At 35.7% G+C, this 20799-nt stretch overlaps 1 protein-coding gene across 4 annotated transcripts in view; it reads left to right on the forward strand.

The window, feature by feature from the left end:
• The window catches only part of PRKDC (protein kinase, DNA-activated, catalytic subunit), a 239744-nt gene that overhangs the window by 178566 nt on the left and 40379 nt on the right, over positions 1–20799 (forward strand). For all 4 annotated transcript variants that reach the window (XM_046001490.1, XM_046001500.1, XM_046001508.1 and 1 more), the window contains 6 exons: positions 6284–6489; positions 9107–9245; positions 10072–10260; positions 11155–11379; positions 12402–12510; positions 14090–14201. In XM_046001490.1, the coding sequence (XP_045857446.1) occupies positions 6284–6489; positions 9107–9245; positions 10072–10260; positions 11155–11379; positions 12402–12510; positions 14090–14201 (980 nt within the window). The remainder of the gene's footprint in view (positions 1–6283; positions 6490–9106; positions 9246–10071; positions 10261–11154; positions 11380–12401; positions 12511–14089; positions 14202–20799) is intronic.

The following is a 20799-nucleotide window of genomic DNA, read 5'->3' on the forward strand; positions in this document are numbered from 1 at the left end:
CGAAAATGAGTCTCAGCATATTGATGGATCTTGTTATCTAATCTGATGCTCTGTGTCTTTTAATTGGAGCATTTAGTCCATTTACATTCAGAATAATTCTTGAAAGAGATGACTTTAGTGCCATATATTACTTGTAAAGTCACTGTATAAGTTGTCTCTATTCCGTTCTGATCGTTTTTTTTTTAAATTAATTTATTTATTTTTTCAGCGTAACAGTATTCATTGTTTTTGCACAACACGCAGTGCTCCATGCAACACGTGCCCTCCCTATGACCCACCACCTGGTTCCCCCAACCTCCCACCCCCGCCCCTTCAAAACCCTCAGGTTGTTTTTCAGAGTCCATAGTCTCTTCTGGTTCGCCTCCCCTTCCAATTTCCCTCAACTTCCTTCTCCTCTCCATCTCCCAATGTCCTCCATGTCATTTGTTATGCTCCACAAATAAGTGATCTTTTTTTATTTTTGAGCTCTCTTTTCCCTCAAAGGATCCCCTTTAATATTTCTTACAGGGCTGTTTTAGTGTTTGTAAATTCTTTCAGTTTTTGTTTGATCTGGAAACTCTATCTCTCCTATTCTGAATGACAGCCTTGCAGAATAAAATACTCTTGGCTGCATATTTTTCCCATTTAGCATGTTGATTATGTCATGGTAGTCCTTTCTGGCCTGCCAGCTCTCTGTGGATAGGTCTGTTGCTGGCCTTATGTGTCTACTTTTGTCAGTTAAGGACCTCTTGTCCTGAGATGCTTTCAGGATTTTCTCTTTATCTGTGAAATTTGTAAGCTTTACTATATTACGTTGGAGTGTTGACCTATTTTTATTGATTTTGTGGGGGATTTTCTGTGCCTCCTGGAGTTGAATGCTTTTTCTTCCCCAGATTAGGGAAGGTCTATTCTATAATTTGTTCAAATAAACCTTCTTCTCCCCCTCTCTCTTCACCTTCTGGACCTCTGTTACTCAAATATATTTTGCTTTATGGTATCACTGATTTTTTGAAGTCTCCCTTGGTAATCCAGTAGTAGTTTTTGTCCCTTTTTCTCAGCTTCCCTATTTTCCATCATTTTGTCTTCTATATCACTGCCTCTCTTTTCTGCTTTGTTTATACTAGCTATTCGAGCCTCCATGTTTGACTGCATCTCAGTATAGCATTTTTAATTTTGGCCTGATTATATCTTAGTTCTTTCATTTCTACAGTAAGGGAGTCTGTAGTGTCTTCTATGCATTTTTCAAGCTCAGTGTGTATCTTTATAATTGTTTTAATTTCTAGTTCCAATATGTTACCTGTATTGATATTGATTAAATGCCTAGCAGAGAATAGTAATGCCTGTTCTTTCTTTTGCACTCATTTTCTCTATCTAGTCATTGTTTTCAGAAAAGTAAGGAGGAAAGAATAAAACAAAACAGCAGAAACAGTAGTAATAACCACCACAACAAAAACCTCAGGAAGTTGCTTCTGATATATGCTGTGTACACTCTGCTATTGTGTTTTGGCTGCTCTTTCCCACTGGTCCTTCCTCTATAGCATTCCTTCTTGCTTGCAGTGGAGTGTTTTGACCTTTAAGTACGTATGGTTTGATTTGTCTGTCAAGTTAAGTTTGTAAAGGAAAAAAAGAGAAGAAAAAAAAGACAAAACAAAAACAAAGCCTGACCTAAAACAAGAGAAAGGAAAACAGAATAAAAATGGATACAGACGAACAATAACTGTAAGCCTGATTCTAGAAAATAAGAAACAAGGAAGGAAAAAAGAAAAGAGAGAAAAAAAGTAGCCAGGTCCAAAAATTAGGAGAAGGAAACAATGAAACCAACAACTGAACAAAAGATTATCAGCCTGATACAAGGAAAAAAAAAAAGAGAAAAGGAGAAAAAATAGATGATTAAAGGATGAAGAATAAAAAAATAAGAAACAGAAAAATTTAAAAAAGCATTAGAAATTAAGAAAAGGGGAATCAAAAACAAAAAAAGAAACAAGCTTTGTCCTATTTCCACTGGAAGGTGATGTTTTGGTACTTTCTTTAATCAGTGGACTTGGTAGATCGAGGACTTGTGTTGGTCTTCTGTGGGAGAGGCTTGCTGGGCTGGTTCACAAGGTGACTTGCTCTTGTAAAAATGCCCTGTTAGGCACTGGGTGCAGGATGTAGTGTGGGGGACTCCAGAGTCCACTGGAGGTGTTGTGTTTCTCTCTGAAGTCCTACTGTGCTGGTGGTGGGAGGGAAGTAGGAGGGGTGGTGGAGGAGGTGGAAAATGGTATCACCCAGCCCTCCTGTCTTTGGGGAACTCCCACCACTCTTCAGGAGCTCTCTTAGAAAAGCAAACAGTCTCCTGTGTCCTGTGGTTTCATTGGTTCCCTGCCCTAACCTGTCTGTGCCTAGACCATTGGCACACCCAGAGCCACAGATCTGTATTTTATCTCTGGCTGGTGGTTGATATTCAAAATTCCCAAGTTTTAAAGGGCATAGTAAGGTGTAGGCCCACTCCCAACCCAGGAGGAGAGGCTTGGGTTGTGTCAAGCACCATACCATCCGGAAAAACCATAGCTCGGTACCTGTACAGAGCCTACAATTTATTGTAATGCTCAGTGAAAAGCTGGAACCAGCTTATTGGCAGTGTGCACTCAACTCTGTCCCCTACTCCCGTCTGTCCCAGAAAAGCCTTTGCAGAGGCTTGAATCTATTGTGGCAGATAGCAAAAACTATGGCCAGGTTAATTGCACTGTGCTCCAGTCTCTGCTTTCTGCTTAGTTCAGCCACAGAAAAGCAGCCACTCAGCGTACATAGGTTTAAGTCTGTTGTGGCTCACAGCAAAATGTTATTAAGAGGCATTCTGCCCTCTGTGCACACCTGTGACTCTGCTGATGAGCACCGCTCAATGTTTCTGGCCTTTGGCCTTTGAGAGGCAAATATGCTCTTCCAAATGTCCTCTGGAATGGGTGTGATCTCTCCCTGTGCAACCAAGGCATCTCCTCACTGTGGCTTATTATGTGGTTCTTACCCACTGGGCTCTTTCCCACAGTCTCCCTCTTCCTGACTTGGCTCTGAGAAACAGGTTCTGTCCCTGAAGCCTTGTGGCTTTCCCCTCCACCAGTTCAGGGCTCTGAACTTTATTTCTGCCACCATACTCTTGCTCCAACTGTGCAGATTGTTTCCTTAATCCTCTGATTGTCCCAAAATACTTAAATATTGATCTAGCTGTATTTGAAGGACATGGCAAGTTCAGGATCCCCCTACTACTCCACCATCTTAACTCCATCCCCCAAAGCCCATTTTAGTAATTTTGTAACTAGTAACCTCCCTGGAGTAATTTAAAGTATATATTCTTTAATATTATTTATCAGTAGCTTTGGTTTGCAAACTAATTGGGTAATAATTCCCTACTATGAAATACTAGGTTTTCCTGTTTTGTTCTTTCCTATGTAGCATGAAGCTATTAATACAGTTTCTTTTTATATATTCTGTTTTTATTGGTTTAAATATTTATAGGTAGAGTTCCTTCATTTTTTTTTCTTGGCTACACTAAAGATAAAATTTGAGAAATTGTATTGAATTAGCCAGTATTTCAAAATAAGTTTCTCTTTACATTGTATTCCTAAGTAATTTTTAAAATTCTGAATTCCTAGCTTTGTCCCCAAATTTATTTTAAAAAGCTAGTTTTTTTCATTGTTGTTTAAGAGTCATTAACTGTCATTAAGTAAATAAATGATTTTTACTCATTCTAGAGCTTGTTATTCGGCATTGCCTACAGAAAAAGCAGTTTGAATGCAAGTCAGTGCCGGCAATTTGCAGCATTTGCTATTATGATTTCTGTTTGTGGTTCATACCTGAAAGTATGATTGTTTTCCTCTTTCCATGCCATCTTAGTACATTTGCATGACATTCACACGAGTTCTTATTCTAGCAAGCACTCTGTTTGAGATGCCATTGCCCAGCCATGACATCCCAGAATGAGTTTCTTGTCTGCTGTATATCCTGTATTTGTCAGACTATCCTAACTATATCCCTTAAACTGGAAGAAAAATCCATTTGGCGGGGTGCCTGGGTGGCTCAGTGGGTTAAGCCTCTGACTTTGGCTCAGGTCATGATCTCAGGGTCCTGGGATCAAGCCCCGCACATCGGGCTCTCTGCTCAGCAGGGAGCCTGCTTCCTCCTCTCTCTCTCTCTGCCTGCCTCTCTGCCTACTTGTGATCTCTGTCTGTCAAATAAATAAAATCTTAAAAAAAAAAAAAATCCATTTGGCCATTTTTCCATGATACAGTCAGTGACTGGCAAACATAATTAATTGATTTGGTGTCCTACATATATGCTATTCATTGCTTGTTTGATCTTTAAGAAAATTTTGATTTTCTTTACAGAGCACTTATTGATATTGTATGTGTGAATCTCTATTTAAGAACTATGGAATACATGAAATGATGAAATGTTTCTTGCCTTCACCTAATACAGTGAGCTAAGGGTCCAAACAAAGAATATTGTTATTCCAGTAGATTGTCATCATTTTGAAAATTAGGCTTCATTACTTTATTCTGTTTTGGAGTTTATAAAAAGTGAAATCAGCTGAAGATTTTTTGCTTAGCAAATCATTTTTTATAGAGTAAAATACTGTCAACAAGATTATACAGAATAGTCAATCTTGAAAATAGACTTACAGAACTCATTTAAATTATAAGAATACATTTACATATAAAGGAATGATACACCAGTAATAGTTGTTTACTTGTTTAAAACTTTCACAAAAGACTTCTATTGGCAAGTGGGAATAAATCTTAAGCTACATGCCATCAGGGACAGCACTGTTTATTACAATGTCTTGAACACAGAGGGCATTCGGTAAATACAGAATGAGTTGAGTCCTTGAAAATTAAAAGTATATTTATTTTAAAGATTTTATTTGTTTATTTGAGAGAAAGCAAGTGAGCATGTGTGCATATGTGTGCCCTTGCATTAGCACGGAGAGGGACAGAGGGGGAGGGAAAGGGAGATGGAGAATCTCTCAAGCAGACTCTGCTAAGCATGGATTCTGACATGGGCCTTGATCTCATAACCCTGAGATCATGACCTGAGTTGAAACCAACAGTCAGACGCTCAACTGACTGAGCCACCCAAGAGCCCCCAAAATATATGTATTTTAAAATAGTCTTATGTAATTCAGGGTTTCCCTCTCTAAATTAGAATGATGTTATCTCAAAATCTGGCACTTTAGCTGAGACCAAGACTTTGCTGTGTTATTGACTGAAACAGAATTTTATTTGGATTTTCTTTTCTATACCACTAGTTCGTTCTAATAGTGACATTTTTGTTTGCTAGCTTGCTTTGAAGAATCTGTATTCTTTCACGTCCCCTGATGTAGAACTTAAGTTGGCTTGGTCAGACATAGCAAGTGGCCCGTGTATGGCACAGCTGCAAGGAAAGTGTGTTTGTGGCTTAGGGGGGACTGTCTTTACTGTCTTTTCCAGATATCTGCTTGTATGTGCATGCACAGACATATACACAAGAACTATGTGCACACATTCAGGTTTGTTTTAATGAAAATACCGCCACCCTATTTATAATGTTCTGTATATTGATTTGTGACATATTTTTTATTGGTGTGTATATAGGATGCTCAAATTGAGAGTTACAAAGTAAAGGTCATATAAAAATCCCTGAAATCCTCTAATTCAATATTACTGTGAATAAACCCCTGGGTGGAAGGAGATGGGGAAAACGATGTTAAATAGTGTAACAGAGATAATTATACCTACTCCTTGGTAATTGGATATGAAAGCTTTGTGTTTCAGCTGTTTTTCTCACCTATTCAGGCTAAATATTCCTGGGAACTACAATTGTTGTTTGGATATATAATTTATATATACAAAATTTTTTATGTTTTGCTAGTGGTTTTCTTGCTTTAAATTAACCTCTGAACCATAAGAGACTATGGACTCTGAAAAACAACCTGAGGGTTTTGAAGGGTCAGGGGTGGCAGTTTGGGGGAACAGGTGGTGGGTAATAGGGAGGGCACGTTTTGCATGGAGCACTGGGTGTTGTGCAAAAACAATGAATACTGTTACGCTGAAAAAATAAATAAAATGGGAAAAAAAAAAATTAACCTCTGAATTGGAAGTGTAAAAATAAAAGATCATTTCCTCCTTTGAGCAAGCTGAATGTTAAGGAAATTTTGTTAATAGAATTACACAGAGAAATTTTTAGTTATGTCAAAATGTTCTTTGATATTTAGTAAAATGACTTACTTACTTGTGAAGATACAGTCAAAGTACCACAGGAAAAATAGCTGTGTATGTTTGTGGTTTCACAGGAAATCAGTTGCCAACACACAGACTTGCTGAGCCTCGACCCAGCTTCTGTCAGTGCTGGCTGCCTGGCCAGTCTACAGCAGCCTGTGGGTGTCCGCCTTCTCGAGGAGGCCCTGCTCCACCTGGTGCCTCAAGAGCCACCTGCCAAGAGATTTCGGGGGAGGACTCGCCTCTCTCCTGATGTCGTCAGATGGATGGAACTTGCTAAGTAAGTTCTGTGATCCAGACTGTTGGGAGAACAGTGAATTTGACTGAAGTAATATTGAAAAACTTTTCATTCTGGTGAAAAATGAGCAAATAAAGTTGATCATAACACTCCTGTGAAATTTTTTGAAAAACGTCTCTGGCAAAGTACCATTCCATAAGTCAAGAGTAGTTGTCCCAACAAGGAATGTCTTTCCTCAGGAAAGAGAACATCAATGAAACCTGTTCTTTCAGTATACAGTCTTTTTTGGACTGAGGGTGTTATTTACCAAGTTTAGTTTCCTGTAAAGTGTGGCCATAACTTAGAGTTTTATATGTTTTTACTGTTTCACTAAACTGAATAGAGGATAATCCATTATTTTTAGCAGGACTAAAACTTTTAGAAACAATTTAATGCAATTACTTTGTTTATTTGGAAAAAACAAATTCCATTTTGTCATTATGCCCTTTTGCATTATGTCTGATCTTTTTCCTTACTTGTGGTTTTATCATAAGAAAGCCAGTGCCTAATTCTGAGAAGATGTTAGGTTGAAATTAAATTTGAACTTCTGTTTTATAGTGCTGATTTTTAGATCTTCAGATTCTAGGAAAAAAAGAGAGTAAAGGTAAGGGTGGGGAATCCTTGTACTATTTACTGTTTTATAGTCATTTTTGTCTTTCTTTCTTGAGTACAGTGTGTTAGTAAGACATTGTGTCATGTGCTAAGAAGAATTAGACATGTCTCCCCGGCTCACAAAACTAGCCATCCAGTAGGAAATGTATGTACTTACATGCATAACTAACCATACCTAAAATGGAAAGTGCTGAGGTCTCTTGAGAGGCAGGGTAAATACCAGGGCAGTTCAGAGGGTACATCTTGGCTAATACTGATTCTACTTAGTAACCATTTTTATTCCATTGTTTCACATGTGTAAGTGAACAGTCACTAGCACTTGTATATTTAAGATTTTCAGGGAATGAGAAACTCATCTAATGTGTATTTGCTGGGTAAATGTACTACACAACTTTTAAGATCCTAAACTTTAAACATTTGTTTCTTTATTTAAATACTTCCTCATACTTTTGGGGCACCTCGGCGGCTCAGTCAGTTGAACATCCAACTCTTGGTTTTTGCTCAGGCCATGATCTCAGGGTCATGAGACAGAGATCCACTTCAGGCAGTGGGGACTCACTTGGGATTTTCTCTCTCTCCCTCTACCCCTCCCCCTGCTTGAGCTCTCTCTGCTCTCTTTCTCTCTAAAATAAATAAATCTGCAAAAGAAATACTTCCTCATACTTTTGTATATATAATATTTTGCATTCCTTTCAAACAGAGCACTAAGGACATAATTTTGCCTGTTCGATATGTCATGGTCATCATTTTGACCATGTTATAGTGTGTATTATCCTGGGAACATGGGGACAGTGCAAGGTGGATATGAGACTGATCTCTTTTCTGAGTTACTGGAAAATGTTTGTAATTTCATCTCCTTTTAGGCTCTTGGACTGTAAGCTGTTATGCTACCTCCCCATCTCCCCACTTCTGCTTCTTGTTTGTTACCTATAACCCTCTACAAACAGAGGAAAGAGAAGACCATATCTACTAGTTTTGTATCTAAATTTGGAATCCTGGGGCTCCTGGGTGGCTCAGTCAGCTAAGCATCTCCCTTCAGCTCAGGTCGTGATCCCAGGGTCCTGGGATCTCAGGCTCCCTGTTCAGCTTTGGAATCTGCTTCTCCCTCTTCCTATATACCTCCTGCCTCCTCTTGCTTTCTCTCTCTCTCTCTCATTTTCTCTCCAATAAATAAATAAAATCTTTATATGAATAAATAAATAAATAAATTTGGAACCTTTAGGCTCTGAGAGAGTCCTTAAGGCTTTTTTTTTTGATGTAATAAGTACATGAGATTTCATACTGAGAAAGGACCAAACTGCAGGAAAGCCAAAGAGGAAGCTATCCTCACTGGCTGGCCAGGTGATTGCAGCTTCAGAGAGAGATGACATTTGTGTTGAGACCTACAAGATGGGGGGAAAATTCCAGGGAAAGGGAACAAACTTATTAACACTTACTTGAGAATATCTTGGTGTGGAAGCTTCGTTGATGGGGTGAAGTAGATTTTTGTTAATGTGAAGAGAGGAATGAGTGCTCTAGCAAATAGGCTGTAAGAAAATTACTTGTCAGTAGAATCAAGATGACCCATAGCATGTGGATTAAAACATGGTCTTATTAGGACGAGGATTAATTTTTACTCACTCTGGATTCTTGACTATGTTCCAAATTTTAGGTATAGACAGGATTTCAAATTAGTCACCTAGTGATATGTGTGATGTTACTGTAATGGATTAACACAGAATGCTCTTCTTATGATGAGGCAATTTATCCATTGTAAATTTTAGGTTATTTTCATAATTCCCTCTAAATGAACTTTAGAATAATCTTTGTCTCCTATATGACTAAAGTAGTAAAACCTGATGGTAACTACACAATGTCTAAGATTTTATATTTTTTATAAAACAAAAATAACATATATCCTTTTTGGCTAACATAATGTGGTCGCTTAATTTAGTATCATTTCATTAGAACAAACACCTTAAAAATATTGGCATATTCATTGATTTGGATTTTTTGTTTGTTTCTTTAGACTGTATAGGTCAATTGGAGAATATGATGTCCTTCGCGGTATTTTTAGCAGTGAGATAGGAACAAAGCAAGTCACTCACAGTGCTATATTAGCAGAAGCAAGAAATGATTATTCTGAAGCTGCTAAGCAGTATAATGAGGTAAAATTGATTTGTCTGAATGGAAAAACTGTTAGCTTTAGAATATAGAGTTTCATAATGTTTCAGCTTTATTCCTTAGTTTTTACAGAAAGGTTAATGGCAGGAAATAGTTTCATAATAACCAAATGTGAAATAATTATTGCTTTATCTCTTATTCTCTTTAAGAAAACATCACTGAATAAAAGAGCATTTCCTATCAAATATTATAAAACTGTAAGATGTTATTTCAATATGTGTTGTTATTATATAATTCTATTTGGGTAGATTATTTTCCTTCAGTAAATAAAAACCTTATGAAGAGATAGGTAAGAATTGGTTTTGAGAAGATGACTATTAAGTTCAATTTTGTACATTTTGTGTTTGGAGTTGCCAGTGGCTATCCAGTTATAAATGCCTAGCAAGTAGTTGAAATTCAGAGTCTGTGATCTATGAGAGGTTGCATGAGCAATACAGAATAAAGTCATCTACAATTTTCAGTAAATGTCCTATTTTCTAATTTTCAATCTAAGAATTCTTTAAGTGGTAAATAAGCCACAGTATTGATTTAAATAAAATTTTAGGTCATTCAGAGTCTTCAGTTAACTGGCTTCTTTTTAAGTTTCTCAGAGAAATAGTTTCCTCTTGGTTTTTATGTTCATTTGTTCCCATAAGATTTGTTTTGGTTTATTCCATTCAGTATTACTCTGTTTCCCTTTTTTCTCCCTTTGTCATAAATCTGAAAATGATTATCCTTAGCATGAATGTTAACACTACCTATATAATACAGATGTTTCATTTACATTCTTACCAACTTTGTAAAATAAATTTATGAACTTTTCTTCATGAGGCTCTCAATAAACAAGAGTGGGTGGATGGTGAGCCTACGGAAGCTGAGAAGGATTTTTGGGAACTTGCATCCCTTGACTGTTATAACCAGCTTGCTGAGTGGAAATCATTGGCATACTGTTCTATAGTCAGTGTTGATAATGAAAGCCCTCCAGATCTAAATAAAATGTGGAGTGAACCATTTTATCAGGTGGGTAGAATTATCTTTTTAAAGATTTATTTATTCATTTAGAGATTCATTTATTCATTTTAACACAAGCAGAAGGGACAGAGGGAGAAGGAGAAAGAATCTCAAGCAGACTCTACGCTGCCTGGAGCCCAACTCAGGGCTTGATCACATGACCCTGAGACCATGACCTGAGCTAAAACCAAGAGTCAGATGCTTAACTGACTGCACCACTCAGGTGGTGGTACCCCCAGTAGAATTTTTTTTTTCGGGTCACTGGGATAAATATTTTAGATGGTAAGCTGGTTCCAATTAAATTGTTTAAAACTTTTAAAAAACAAAGTAGTAGTTGTAAAGTATTAGGATATTTGTATAGCCTGACGCCCTGCATGAACTCCATAATATTGTTAAATCTCTTACCACTTTTGACTAACACTTTCCAAATAAATGGGATGCATTTAAAAATAAATACTAATGTCCGTGCATGACTCCATGGAAGAATATTTCATGGTGACTCTGCCCTGAGTCACAGGCTACACATGGGGTAGCCCTCACCCCTGAAGTGGGACAGTTCCCCTCCCATGGGATCACCCAGACTCTTGGAAGGAAGCAGCTCACCTGGTCCCCATAATACAGCTGACTTGCTTGTGCTCATAGATTACTCACTTATATGTAACACCCAGTGATCTTTCAGCTAAAAGTGGCTCCCATTTTCTATAAAACATGTTCCTGTGTATTTTGTGGTTACAAAATTAATAATTTTAAGTGAATGTGTTTTAAAAATTATAGTTTTAGGTTTGAAGCATCACATTAGCTCTAAATCTTGACCTGAAAAGTTATACCAAAGTATGTTATAAAATAATTAAGCATACTCATATTGGCTTTCTAAAGTTACAAGTAGAGTCTTCTGTTCCTTAGGAGACCTACCTACCTTACATGATCCGCAGCAAACTGAAGTTACTGCTTCATGGGGAGGCTGACCAGTCCCTGCTGACGTTTATTGATGAAGCTGTGAACAAAGAGCTTCAGAAGGCTCTTATAGAGCTGCACTATAGTCAAGAATTGAGCCTTCTTTACATCATACAAGATGATGTTGACAGAGCCAAATATTATATTGAAAATTGCATTCAGAATTTTATGCAGGTAATGCAGTTGCACCAGTCTGAAATGTACCATTTCTTTGATACTTTTAATGGTCAATAAATTCATGAATAAAAAAAAAAAATCAAGTGGAAATTTTCTTTTACTATTTGATTCCACCCATTTCCTTCTTTTCTGTTCTTCCAGTTTCTTCTACACTCTGTCCTTTGTCTTAATGCATTTTTAGTCTCTTCTTTTTTTCTGTTTTAAAAAGTTCGATTTTTTTCATTTTTCCTTAGGTTTTTATCTTTCTCATACTGTTAAAGAACACTTGAGGGGTAGACTTTTCATCTAGATTGGCCGAATCGAAGTTGGTTGCTTTGTGACGAACATTTTTCATTTTTTCATGTTCATTTTTTACCATTTCATGTTCATTTTTTACCATTTTGCCTTCTTTCCTTTTTTGCTTTTATGAGGATGTTCTGATGTTTGTTTTTAAAGTCAGTGTCTTTATAGAGCCTTATTAACATTTATCATTGGCTTATATTGATCATAGAGGCATAACCATTCATTGTCTTTATTTTGTATTTTATTTATTTTTTAAGTAGGCTCCATGCCCAGTTTGGAGCCAGTGTGGGGCTTGAACTCAGGGAGATCAAGATCTGAGTCAAGATCAAGAGTTGGTCACTCAACCAACTGAGCCTCTGAGGCACCCCAAATTTTGAATTTGTTTAGGACACTCATGGGGAAGTTTATCAAAGAAGGAATTGGCTTCTGTAGTTGGCAGTTTTATACTAGTTTTATAGGACGTTGTGATTTTTAAGAACTGATGACGAATAGAGGCAACAATGCCTAATTGTGTTGATTTTATTGACTTCTTTGAAACAAAATGTAATTAAAAACCCAAATTATTTTTAAAAACTTAAACCATTTGTTAATTGCTTCTGTGAGCTAACTATTAACTATTCTGAGACACATTCTGGAATTGATGCAGGGTAGTTGCTATATTTTATGTTATAGAGAACTGTATTAAAGTTTAAAGTAGTAAATTTATTTATAAGCAATGTTAAATATCTTTTTTCTAGAATTACTCAAGTATTGATGTCCTCTTACACAGAAGTAGACTCACCAAATTGCAGTCTGTACAAACTATAATAGAAATTCAGGAGTTCATCAGTTTTATAAGCAGACAAGGTAATTTTTTTAATCTACCATTTTTTTCTTTTATAATTATAGAAACATTTTGGTATGATTTTACTTAGTGGAAGTACATGTTTCTTAACGTATGGGTAAGAAAATATCTTGAGTTCATTCTACAAATACATATTTTGACATCACTGAAGTAAATATTTAAAATAGTCAAGCACCATTCTAGATACTGAGGATGCAAAGCCAAATAAAACATATTGCCTAGCTTGAAAAAGCTTTCAAAAGAGTGGGGTAATCCCCACACAATGTGATCCCTACGGAGGCAGGGGAAAGTCCCATGTCAAATAAGGTAACAGAATCTGCCCTGGACTGAAGGGTGCGGGAGGCTCCTGGAGGAAGGGCCTGAGTTGAGTGTGTAAAAGGCAGGGGGGCTCACAGAAGGTCTGTCTTGTAGAAAGCCTGCAGTGTCCGGGATAGGCTGGAAGTTCAGTTACTGGGTGCCACATGCCCTGGCCTGAGGGGAAATGAAACTGCTGGCAGCAGTGTGCAGACCCTGAAGGTCTTTCTGCTGCCAGCAAGTAGATTTTATCCTGGCACCTATGGGAGGCCACCCAGAATCAAAGGGAAAGAGTACATCTTTGCATCAGGTATACATCTTAGTTATAAGTTGGAATTTCAGCTTGTATGCTGAATAACTAAAAAATAAAAATGAAAGACACTCTCAGTACTAATAAAAATTGGTATTCATATATATCTACAACTAATCATACTCTATATTTGGAGAACTCTTTTTCAAGTACATATTGTTAATGACATAATTAATGATTATTTATTAAGTGTTTTCCACTTTCCAGGACTTAAGTTAATCTCTTTTTCTATATCACATAGTTTTTATGACAGCCTTAGAAGATTTATGTTTTTTTCTTCTCATTTTATAGAAACAGGTTAAATAACTTGCCTAATGTAATATGTAGAAAGATCCTGATCTTGAACCCAGGACTGTCGATTTAAGTTCTTAATCACTGCTTTCCCAACAACAGGAAGAAAAACTAAAGCTTTAAAAACATTAGTAATGTGAAATTTAAATTTTCTGGGAGTTATCATGAATCTCTTGAGGCCAGATTGCTTTATTAATTATTATCATGTAACCTTGTGCACATACCAGGGTTTGGGGCAGTATTCTGTCATTCAACAGTGATGTGTCTCCAGCTTAAGTGCTGAATACTCACATAAATGGCATAAACCAAAACTATAAGTAGACCTGTGCTGATTCAGATCAGATTTTGCCAACAAGAAAATTGGCTGCAACCCTATGAAAACTTTTCAGGTTTCAGTGCTTTTTAGATTTTGGAATTGTGGATGAAGGACTGTGAACCTATGCTAAATTTAAAAACTATGTTTATCTTCCCATTCTTACTCCATGTCCTTAAGAAATTGAGTTTTGATTGTGAATATGTATTAGGTTTACTGTGGTAACTTTTCATTCCTATTGTGAAAGACAAAACAAAAATTTTTAATGTGGTCAAGAAATTTGAATTATGTTTCTATTCACTAGTGGAAGCCCTACTTTTTAAATTGGTCTTGTCATTGAGTTGTGGATATAGTCATCTTGTAATATTTTTAGGTAATTTATCATCTCAAGCTCCCCTTAAGAGACTTCTAAAAACCTGGACAAACAGATACCCAGATGCTAAAATGGACCCAATGAACATCTGGGATGACATCATCACAAATCGGTAAGGAGTGATCTTTTTCATCTGAATGTGGATTTTTTTCTGAAGTTGCCAGAAAGGTTTTTCTCCAAAACTGGTTTAGGAAAATGGGGTCTTTGAGTCTAGTACAGATAGCTGACATCTTGCTGATTTCCCATATAAGTTCTTCATTCTTAGAATACTCTCCACGTCAGCAGTGTGTCCTTTGTCCCAGCTTGTTCCCTGTGAGGGGACTGCAACCCACTAACACTGAATTTGTCATGCACTGGGAGGTTTGTTATGAACATCCTTCTGGCAGTCAGAGAAGGCAGGGGAGCAGTGGGGGCAGTAGTCCATCTGCTTCTGTCTCAGGGCTGAATGTTAGCTACTGAAATGGCAGCAAAGAAAACACTGCTTAGAGATTTTTTTTTTATTATTCTATTATTATAAGTTGGGTTTTTGACACTCCTGCCTCCCACCTTCTGACTCTGTTACATAACTGTATGTATCACTTTACCAGGCCTGAGATGATTTTCATATGCTCAGTTTTTCTTTGTCCTTTGACAACCCTGGATAATTTATGAGGCAGATACTAACCATATATTTCAGAGACAAGGCACCAAAACTGTAGAGATTGTGAACTATTTTATGCAAATATACGCAGTAAGTCGGACTCAGGGACTGTGATCCTATGTGTAATGTTCTTGCCATTATATCCCTTTTCATTATATCCCTTTTTTTAAAGAGATTTATTTATTTGTGTATAATTAGAAAAAAAGCACAAGTTGGAGGAGCAAACGGAGAGGGAGAGAGAGAATCTGAAGCAGACTCAAGCTGAGCTTGGAGCCCAATGTAGAGCTTAATCTCATGACCCTGAGATCACGACCTGAACTGAAACCAAGAGTCTGACACCTAACTGACTTACCACCCAGGCACCCCTTGCCATTATATCCCATTTCCTCTGCTGCTACAGTGTTTTTTATGGGGTTTTTTTTTTGGTTTGTTTTTTTTTTAACATTTTATTTTTTGTAACTTTTTTTTTTACTATTTATTTTGAGAGAAGTTCTTCTCTGTAGAAAAGTTGTAAGAAAAGTAGAACTCACCTCTGTATCTTTTACTCACATTCACTGTTTTAAAACATTTTTAAATGTTGCCACATTAGCTTTTTAATTTTTTCTCCCCACACATACGTGATTATGTTTTGAACCATTTGAATTTAAGCTGCATATATATGTCTCTCTATCTCTTCATCAGTCTACATTTCCTAAGAAAAAGAGTATTCTCTTATATAACCTCAGTACAATAATAACTTCACTGTTTTCATTTTTAATCTACAGCCCCAATTTCAGTTTTGTCAATAGTACCATTATGTTCTTCAAAGCATTTTACCCCTCCTGAGACAGAATCCAGTCCAGAATCTCATACTTTATTTAATCAAAATGTCTTTCTGGCCTCTTAATCTGCAACACTTTCTCAGCCATCTTTCATGACATTAACACTTTAGAAGTATATTCATCAAGTTGGGTTTGTCTGTATCTTCTCACAGTTATATTCAGGTGATACATCCCTAGTTATAATATTACTTAACTAAAGTATTATTCTCAGGGTATCACATCTGGAAGCACAGAGTGTCCACATGCTTTTTACTGGAGATAATAATTTTTATTACCTGGTTAAAATATTATCTGGTCTCTTACATGGAAAGATGGTCAACATCACTCATCATCAGGGAAGTATAAATCAAACCTATAATAACATATCACCTCATACCTGTCAGAATGGCTAAAGTCAACAGTACAAGAAGTAACAGGTATTGGCAAGGATATGGAGAAAGGGGAACCTTCTTGCATTGTTGGTGGAAATGCCAACTGGTGCAACCACTGTGGAAAACAGTAAGAAGGTTCCTCAAAAAGTTAAAAATAGAAGTACTATGTAGTCCAGCAATTACACTAATAGATATTTACTCAGAGGATACAAAATACTAACTTAGAAGCACCCAGTGTTTATAGCAGCATTATCTACAATATCCAAAGTATGGAAACAGCCCAAGTTCCATCCACTGACAAATGGATGAAGAAGATGTAGTATATATATCAATGGAATATTACTCAGTCATAAAAAAAAAAAACAACAAAATCTTGACATTTGCAATAACATGGATAGAGCTAGGGAGTATTATACTAAGCAAAATAAGTCATTCAGAGAAAGACAAATATCATATTTATTTCACTTGTATGTGAAATTTAAAAAAACAAAGAAAATAAGTGAAGGGAAATAGAGGAAAGCCAAGAAACAAACTCAGCTATAGAGAATAAGATGGTGGTTGCCAGAGGGGAGAAGGTAGGGGAAGTGTTAAATAGGTGATGGCATGAAGGAGTATACTTGTGATGAGCACTGGGTATTACCTGTAAGTGTTGAATCACTATATTATAAACCTCTAATGTAACACTGTATGTTAACCAACCAGAATTAAAATTAAAACAAATACATACATACAAGGGAATATAAAAAAGCAGGACTCAGAAAAAATATTATCTAGTCTCTCCAGTGTATGATGTTTGGGATTTTTTTGTTGTTTTAATGCCTAGATTTTTTTTCCTGTGCAACTAATAAACAGTGTGAGAGATGCTTTGAAACATGCATATATCCTGCTTCTCATAAAACTTAGCCCTTTTTATTTTGTATCTGTGAACAACTTTTAGCCAAAACCAGACTCGACAATGATAGTTGCAAGGTGATGATTTTCTAATTCCACCACTTGTTCCATATCTTAGTATAAGGAAGACCCTTCTTTTCTCCATTTATTTATTTACTTAAATTTTAGTTCCCAATATAGAATGATAGATTCCAATTTTATTTAATGGAATATAATCCATAACTGTTCTTATTTATATCATGTTCAAATTGTCTCAGATTTGGCCAGCAGGAGCCTCTTCAAACTGATATCACAGGCACATCTTGCAAAATTATTCCATGTTTTTTCTAGAACTGTTTATAGTTTTAGTTCTTACATTTAGGCCTGTGATCCAAAGATAATATTTGTTCTTTGTATGAAGTGGGTAGATGGTATGATGCTCATATGGCTATCTAGTTCTCTAGTCCCATTGTTCAGAAGTCTTTTCATAATTGAATTGCCTCAGCACCTTTTTTGAAAATCAATGATCATATGTGTGTGGGTCTGTTTTTGAATGTTCTATTACTTGTTTATATATACATTTTTTTCATATGTCATGTTGTCTTCATTACTGTTGTTTTATGTCTAGAATCACATAGGGCGAGTACTCCAGCTTTGTTTTTCTTTATGAAAATTCCTTTGTCTGTTTTAGGTTATTTATATTTATATATACACTTTAGAAACTACTTGTCAATTTCTACCAAAACAAAAGCACTGACAGTTTGGGATTTTGTTGACTAGAGTTTGGGAATTGCCATCTTAACAATATAGAGTTCTCTAATTCATGAATATATGTCTTTCTAATTAGCTTTATTTAGGTTTCTTTTAAATTTTTTTTTTTTAATTTTAGGTGTATTCTTAATTCCCTTAATCTATTCACCCATACCCCACCCACCTCCACGCTGGCAACTACCAGTATGTTCTCTGTATTTATGAGTCTGTTTTTTGTTTGTCTGTTTTTTCTCATTGTTTGTTCATTTGTTTTGTTTCTTAAATTCTACATATGAATGAAATCATATGATATTTGTCTTTCTCTGACTTAACTCACTTAGCATTATACTCTATAGGTGCATTCATTTTGTTGCAAATGGCAAGATTTCATTCTTTTTTATGACTGAGTAATATTCCATTATATACATACCACATCTTCTGTATCCATTCATCTATCAGTGGACACTTAGATTGCTTCCATACCTTGGCTATTATTGTAAATAATGCTGCAATAAACATAGGGTTGCAGATATCTTTTCAAATTAGCATTTTCATTTTCTTCAGATACCCAGCGGCAATTTTTTGAGAAGCCCCCCCCCCCCATACTGTTTTCCACAGTGGCTGCATCAATTTACATTCCTACCAACAGTGCACATGGGTTTCTTTTTCTCAGTATCCTCACCAACACTTGTTATTTTTGGCGTTTTTTATTTTGGTCAGTGTGACAGGTATAAGGTAGTACCTCATGTTGGTTTTGACTTGCATTTCCCTAAAGATGAGCAACGTTGATCATCTTTTCATGTGTTTGTTGGCCATCTGTATATCTTCTTTGGAAAAATGTCTTTTCAGGTCCTCTGACCATTTTTAAGATCAGATTATTTGCTTTTTTTGGTGTTGAGTTATATAAGTTCTTATATATTTTAGATATTAGCTCTTTATCAGATATATCATTTGCAAACATATTCTTCCATTCGGTAGGTTGCCTTTTTGTTTTGTCAGTGGTTCCCTTCACTATACAGAAGTTTTTTATTTTAACATAGTCCCAATAATTTATTTTTGGTTTTGTTGCCCTTGCCAGAGGAGACATCTGGAAAATTGTTTCTGTGGCTAATGTCGAAGATATTACTACCTATGTTTTCTTCTAGGAGTTTTATGGTTTCAAGTCTCATAGTTAGGTCCTTAATCCATTTTCAGTTTGTTTTTGTGTGTGTTATAAGAAAGTGGTGTGGTTTCACTCTTCTGCATATAGCTGACCAGTTTTCCCAGCATCTTTTGTTGAAGAGACTATTTTTTCCTCATTGTATATTCTTGCCTCCTTTCTCATAGGCTATTTGACCATATAATATGGGTGGTTTTATTTCTGGACTTTCTGTTCTGTTCCATTGACCTGTGTATTTTTGTGCCAGTACAATACTGCTTTGACTACTATAGCTTTGTAGTATATCTTGAAATCTTGGATTCTTATACCTCCAGCTTTATTCTTCTTTCTCAAGATTTTTTGGCTATTTGTAAATCTTTCATGGTTCCATACACATTTTAATATTATTTGTTCTAGTTCTGTGAAAAATGTTTTTGGTATTTAGATAGGGATTGCATTAAATCTATAGATTGCCTTGGGTAGTATGGACATTTTAGCAATACTGGTTCTTCTAATCCATGAGCATGGAATATCTTTCCATTAGTTTGTGTCCTATTCATTTTTTTTAATGAACGTTTTATAGTTTTAGAGTACAGATCTTTCACCTCCTTGGTTAAGTTTATTCCTGGATATTTTATTCCTTACAGTGTATTTATTTGTAAACAGGATTATTTTCTTAATTTCTCCTTCTACTATTTTCATTTTTAGTGTATAGAAATGCAATAGGTTTCTGTGTATTAATTTTGTATCCTGTAGTTTTACTGAATTCATTAAATTAAATTAAATTCATTCAATTAATGCTAATAGTTGTTTTTTTTTGCTGGCATCTTTATGGTTTTCTACATATAGTTTCATGTCATCTGCAAATGCAAAAGTTTTACTTCTTTAATTTCAGTGACCCTTTTTTTCAATAAGGATTCTTAGATGTCTTTTGTTAGATTTGTTCCTAGGTATTTTGTGTTTATCAACAGTGTTCCAGTTATTTGCTGTTCATATTTTCTGAGTTTTGTTTTATCATGCATGGGTGTTAAATTTGATCAAATGCTTTTTTCTACATCTATTTAATTGATCATGTGCTTTTTCTCCATGGTTTATGTTTGTTAGGTCTGTAGTCTATAGTTTTGTCTATACTGTTGTGCACGGTTTCCTTATTGATTCTCTGTCTGGATGATCTATCCATTTTGAAAGTGAGATATTAAAGTCTTCAACTACTATTGTATAGTTCTCTAATTTTCCTTTTAGTATTTCTTTTATATATTTACATGTCCAGCGTTAGGTACATAAATATTTACAATTGTTATATCTTCTTGATGGATTGACCACCTTATCATTTTATAATGACCTTCTTTGCATCTTTTTACCATTGTTAGCTTAATGTCTGTTATGTCTGATTTAGTAAAGCTACCCCATATTTATTTATTTATTTATTTGGTTACCATTTATTTGAAATATCTCTTTCCATGCCTTCAGTCTCAATCAGTGTTGTTTTTAAAGCTAAAGTGAGTCCCTTGTATGCAGCATATTGTTAGATTTTGTCTTTTTTATTCATTCAGCAATTCTTTGTCTTTTGATTGAGAATTTAATCCATGTACATTTAAAGTAGTTATTGATAGGTAAGGGCTTACTTTTGCCATTTTGTTCTCTGACAGTTTTGTAGATCTATAGTTCCTTGCTTCTTATCTTGCTGTCTTTTGTGATTTGATGACTGTATGGATATACTTAAACTTCTTTATCATAATCTTTTGTAATTACTAAGGCCTTTCCTTGTTGTTTACCATGAGGCTTAAATAAAATATAATACCCTATTATAAGCCGATAACACCTTAACTGTGATAGCATTTTTAAACTTTTACATTTTTACTTCCTCATGCTCCTCAAATATTAGGTTGTTGATATTATAATTTACATATTTTTATATTGTGCATCTAATAACAGATTATTGTAGTTATAATTTTTATTTTTTTTAAGATTCTATTTATTTTTTTGACAGACAGAGATCACAAGTAGACAGAGAGGCAGACAGAGAGGGAGGAAGCAGGCTCCCTGTAGAGCAGAGAGCCCAATGCGCAGCTGGATCCCATCATGACCTGAGCCGAAGGCAGAAGCTTTAACTCACTGAG

This window comes from Meles meles, chromosome 1 (genome assembly GCF_922984935.1).
Source record: "Meles meles chromosome 1, mMelMel3.1 paternal haplotype, whole genome shotgun sequence".
NCBI lineage: Eukaryota > Metazoa > Chordata > Mammalia > Carnivora > Mustelidae > Meles > Meles meles.